This window comes from Nothoprocta perdicaria, unplaced genomic scaffold (genome assembly GCF_003342845.1).
Source record: "Nothoprocta perdicaria isolate Ctin4 unplaced genomic scaffold, notPer1 scaffold_124, whole genome shotgun sequence".
NCBI classification, from domain to species: Eukaryota; Metazoa; Chordata; class Aves; order Tinamiformes; family Tinamidae; genus Nothoprocta; species Nothoprocta perdicaria.
The window spans coordinates 66,603-71,563 of NW_020454361.1; the positions used below are offsets into that span (position 1 = coordinate 66,603).

General features: G+C 62.1%; 2 protein-coding genes across 2 annotated transcripts; one reads left to right on the top strand and one right to left on the bottom strand.

Annotated features, from left to right (window-relative positions):
• Window positions 1-494: 494 nt before the first annotated feature.
• On the top strand, window positions 495-3,048 carry LOC112960410 (magnesium transporter NIPA2-like; the record flags this gene model as incomplete). The annotated part of the gene is made up of 3 exons (XM_026054651.1): window positions 495-616; window positions 759-919; window positions 1,824-3,048. Coding segments are annotated over 3 exons (891 nt in total), but the record flags the coding sequence as incomplete, so codon positions are not given.
• Window positions 3,049-4,356: 1,308 nt separating this feature from the next.
• On the bottom strand, window positions 4,357-4,912 carry TIMM8A (translocase of inner mitochondrial membrane 8A). Its single transcript, XM_026033187.1, has 2 exons — window positions 4,793-4,912; window positions 4,357-4,531 (listed from the first exon to the last, which is right to left on the bottom strand). The coding sequence occupies exons 1-2, from the start codon at window positions 4,907-4,909 to the stop codon at window positions 4,370-4,372; spliced, it is 279 nt and encodes a 92-aa protein (XP_025888972.1). The 5' UTR covers window positions 4,910-4,912; the 3' UTR covers window positions 4,357-4,369.
• Window positions 4,913-4,961: the final 49 nt, after the last annotated feature.

Here is a 4,961-nt window from a genome sequence, read left to right on the forward strand (position 1 = left end):
CGCCGCGCGGTTCGGCCGCGGGGCCCCGGGGCCGCCCGCCTGCGCCCGGTTCCGCGGTGCTCTTGAGAGGGGCCCTGTGTCGCCAGCTCTCCGTGTAGAGAGCCGGGGAAGCCTCCATGGGGGCTCTGGAGCCAGCGCTCGGGGGACGGCCACCCCTTACAGCTCTCATTTACGTTCCCCAAATAGGGCRTTAATGACCCTTTCTATCCCCTTTTACCCCTTGGGAGAGGACGGCTCGTTTTAGAAATACACAACAGGCTAAAACTTCCTTCAGCCTTCAGAATAACGGGGAAGTTTCTTCCGGTTATTGCCACTCGGCAGGTAGACGCAGAGCCAAGAGCCTCCCCTTTCCAAGGGAAGCGACACCGGAGCTTTGTTCTCGTCACCCTTTTGCGGGCGCACAAAATGCCCCGGAGAAACAGGGCGCGCTCGGATGGAGACCGAGGGCCCCTTTTCCGGCGGCGCTCCCGGTGCTGGCGCCGCTGCCCTGACGCTCTCCGGGCGCTCACGGAGCTTCTCTTGCAGTGGGGGTCGGCGAAGCGGCCAATTTCGCTGCCTACGCCTTTGCGCCCGCGACGCTGGTGACGCCGCTGGGCGCGCTCAGCGTCCTGGTGAGGTAAGAGACCCCGCGGGGTCCCAGCCTCRGCTGCCGCCCCTCGGAGCCCGGAGCGGCTGCTCTGCTCTGCCCTTCCCCCAGACACCCCCTCCCGGGGCCTGGCACGTTTGGGGTCTTCTTATTTTTGCTTTTTGCCTTTCAGCGCGGTGTTGTCTTCCGTGTTCCTGAGTGAGCAGCTGAATGTGCACGGGAAGGTGGGCTGCATGCTGAGTATCCTGGGCTCCACGGTGATGGTTATCCACGCCCCGCAGGAGGAGGAGGTCTCCAGCCTGGAGTCCATGGCAGAGAAGCTGAAAGATCCAGGTACTTAAATGAAGTTGGGTCCAAGCGTTGCACTTGGAGATGACAGTGGCAGGTCGGATTGAGCCGGGCCAGGGTGGGAAGGACTGGACTGAAGGGAACTGAGCCACCTCTGCTGTTCTGCACCGCGGTGGAGGGGACATCCCCTTGTCCAGGGGAGGCCTCTGCGGGATCTCCCTGTCCTAATTGTGAGGGGTTGGTGACAGTCAAATGTAGCATCCACAGGTGTCAAATGTGGGTTTGGTACTGTGGATTCATGAGGAACAGGCATCAAGAACATCCGAGCTACCTGTCAACAGGCAGGACTGGCCTGAGGCAGTGCTGGGATTGGAAAGGGACCTGTCAGGACACGCAGGTGCCGAGGGAGGTCACAGAAGGGCCGTCAGGTCAGAGAGGGCGAAGATGAATGAGGCGCAGGGAGATAATCCCAAGATGAGCTCAGCCCTGACGTTCTTATCAGAGGATGAATCAGAGGGCAAGGATATGAATTGGGCAACAGCATTAACAGCAGAGTAACCAACGGGAGATTAGGAAAGAGCAGGGAGAAGGGAGAAGCAGAGTGAGGGACAAGGGCTGCTGCTCCCTCGGGGTGCTGTGGCAGGACCCCCGGGGGTGCAGCTTTTCCCCTTGTTTCTCCGCAACCCGCTCAGCTCTGCCATTCCTTAGGAAACCCCAGCTCCAGCTGCTGCTTCCAGCTGTGTCCCCCACAGACCGGCTCGTGGTGCAGAGCCACGAGCTCCAGTCCCTAAGGATGATCCTGGGATGGTCTGATCCCTAAGGATGGAGAATTTCAGGACAGCCTGGTGGGGCAATGAGCACTCTGGCCTGTCCCCGCTTCCCGCTTCCTGCTCGGTTCCATGAGCTGCTTTTCTCTGCTCTGATACAGCTCCTGATTGCTCTTTCCAAGGGTTCATCGTGTTTGCAGTGTGCGTGCTRGTGAGCTCCCTTCTCCTCATCTTTGTGGCCGGCCCCCGCTACGGACGGAGCAACGTCCTGGTTTAYGTCTTGGTCTGCTCTGCCATCGGCTCGCTCTCCGTGTCCTGCGTCAAGGGCTTGGGSATCGCCCTGAAGGAACTGTTCGCTGGGAAGCCAGTCCTGAAGGAGCCGCTGGGCTGGGTGCTCCTGCTTTGCCTCGTCGTCTGCATCAGCGTCCAGATCAACTACCTGAACAAAGCCTTGGACATCTTCAGCACGTCGGTGGTCACTCCCGTTTACTACGTGCTGTTCACCACGGCCGTCATGACRTGTTCCGCCATCCTCTTCAAGGAGTGGCAGCACATGGTGCTGGACAACGTGGTGGGCACCATCAGCGGCTTCCTCACCATCGTGTGCGGCATCTTCCTCCTGCACGCCTTCCGGGACGTGGCCTTCGCGCCCGACCTCCTGCCCCTCTTCCTGCAGCCGAGCAGGGCAGAGCTGCACGCGGCCTGGAGGAGCGGGGACAGGCACCGCGCCTGCCAGCACCGGCCTCTCCTGCCCGCCGAGGAGGAAGATGAGGAGGAGGAAGATGTGTGAGGAAGCCCCTGAGCTGCCCTCTCTGCCTGCACCATTGCACAGCTCTGCAAAGCSAGCTCGATGCAGCCCCGCTGCTGTTGCCTGCTGTGCCCGGGGGGGTTGGTTCCCTGCCCCCCAACCCGGGCGCGCGACCCGGGACCTGCCAGTACCCCAGAGGTGCCGGCCCGGCCCGCGCGGCGCCCGGTTCCTCTTCGCCGCCGCCTTACTGGAATAACGAGGCCGCCCTCGCGGGACACGGCCCTGCCCGYGCGCAGGGCTGCAGCACTAACGCAGTGCTAACCCCTACTGAATGTAGACAGCCAACCCTGGGGGAGGCATCAAGGCTTTTTCTTCTTTAAAAGGTTAGATTAACAGTTACAAAATCTAACATGGTGCTAAGATTACATGGAGAGAAGATGGGTACAGTGGTCTTAAGCATAACATACCCACAGTATTGGTTCACAAATCCTCTGTAAAGGACTTATCTGCTCACTTTGCCAGAGTTTATTTACAGATTCACAGCCAAGAACAGAACACAGCCCAATCTGGAAAACTCTCCTGGTGCTGCCACATGCTGCCGTGGCTCTTCTGGAGGCAGCAGCCTCTTCATGCAACTCGCCTCTTGTGCAGGTAGATGAGGCACCTGCTTCTGATACTCCATTAAACAGATTTGTTCAGTTACCAAGTGGCTAGTGACACGTTTGTACTGAGAAACTCCAGGTAGGAGCGGGGTGGGGAATGGCTCGCTGTGGAAGCAGGAGGGACCCCGGAATTGGCTACGGAGCTGTTTCAGAAAGGTGACCAGCCAGCAGCATCCTCACCTACAGGAACCGCTCTGTGTGGTGGGAGAGCAGACCTCATTAGCACATCCCRACTTTATCCCCWGGAAGGTAGCTGGTCCAGGACAGCYGGGCCAGTTGCTTCCTCTGCTCCTGCTCCCAAGCAGGCGTGTCCATAGGAACAGCTGAGCTGGGAGCTGCTGCCCGCCAGTTACCAGCTCGCTGAGCTCCTTAGAGCTGGGCTGTGACACGGGCACCCCGGAAAGCTCTGCTACGCTTCCAGAGGGGACGCACATAGCAGCGTGCTGCTTTCCCAGGAGCCTGCAAAGCTTTGGTGCTCCAGTCATGTTCCAAGGGGCAAAGTCCCTGGGGACGGACATTGCCCTCCCACTGGGGAGCTCCACAGGTAAAGGCAGAGCTGGCTGTGGAGTAGCTGGTTACCCCTTTTTCCCCTGCATTTAGAGTCTTTCTGCACAAAGTGTTTCTTTAGAGGAAAGCATGGACTGCCAACTCACTGGAAGAAGGGAAAGGCCACAAAGGTTTTGTTCATGACACCAAATTCAGAGAGCAAGAAATCAGAATCTGCAGCAGCCCTTTTAGCCACATTGCAATCACGACCCGTCCTCCTGATGCTGCAACACCAGGACCGTTGGGAGGGAAGGGGAACGTCAAGAAAGCAAAGTCAGGCTCAGCTGAACGCACCTGAACAAAGGAGAATCTCATGTTAAAAATTGACCCAAATGATATTTATTACATGACCAGGAGAAAGCCGTCAATGGAGCGGATCAGTATGAACAGAGCTGCGCTGCGGATCGCGGATTCCCACGTGGCCACGGGAACGACTGGTCCCCACGGGAAGGACTCGGCCCCACGGGAACTCGCGGAGGGGCCGGCGGCGGCCGGGCCCTGCAGTCCCGCTGCGCTCCGGGCCGGGCCCACCGCGCGCAGCCCCCGCACGTGCGGGACCATCTTAAGGCAGCGTTTGTGGGGGGGTTTTGCCGCGTTCCGGATTCACGGGAGCATCCCTGCGGGATGAGCGCGCCCGGCCCCGCTGCTCACCCACCACGAAATCCCCCGCGCCGCCTCGACGGGGACGGACGAGCGGAGCCCGGCRGCTCCCGCCGGGCGCCAAAACGTCCGCGGCAGCGGCCCGGGCGGCGGGAGCGGCGGCGGGGCCGCCTCAGTCGGACAGGCTCTCCGAGAAGGCCGACTTGGACTTCTGCGTCTGCTCCAGGCGGTTGAGGATGAACTGGCTCGTGTCGATGAAGCGCTCCACGCAGTTCACGAAGCAGGTCTCGGCGCGGCTGTCCAGCTTCGGCCCGGGCTTGTCCATGCACTTCTCCTGCACCGGGCAGCGCCGCCGTCGGCACCGGCAGCCCCCCCCGCTCCCGGTACCCCCCCTCTCCGGGGGTTCCCCCAGGGCACCCCCTGATCCCGGGGTTCCCCCGGCACCCCCCCGCTCCCGGGGCTCCCCCTAGCCCCCGCGCTGCTCCAAGCGGGGGGCTCCGTGCCGGGCCGGTTTAACCCCCTCTCCCGCACCGCGCCCCGGGCTAGGGTGACCCCGGTGCCGCGGGCCCGCGCGGCCGCCGCGGCGSCCCCGTACCCAGCAGAGCTCCGTCATCTGGTGCACGAGCTGCTGGAAGCGCTGCTTCTGCGTCTCCACCTCGATGAAGCGCTGCAGCTGCGGGTCGGCGGCGCCGGCGCCCCCCGCCGCCTCCATTGCCGCCGCCGCCGCCGCGACCTTCACGTGCCGCGCCGGCCCCGCGCCGCGC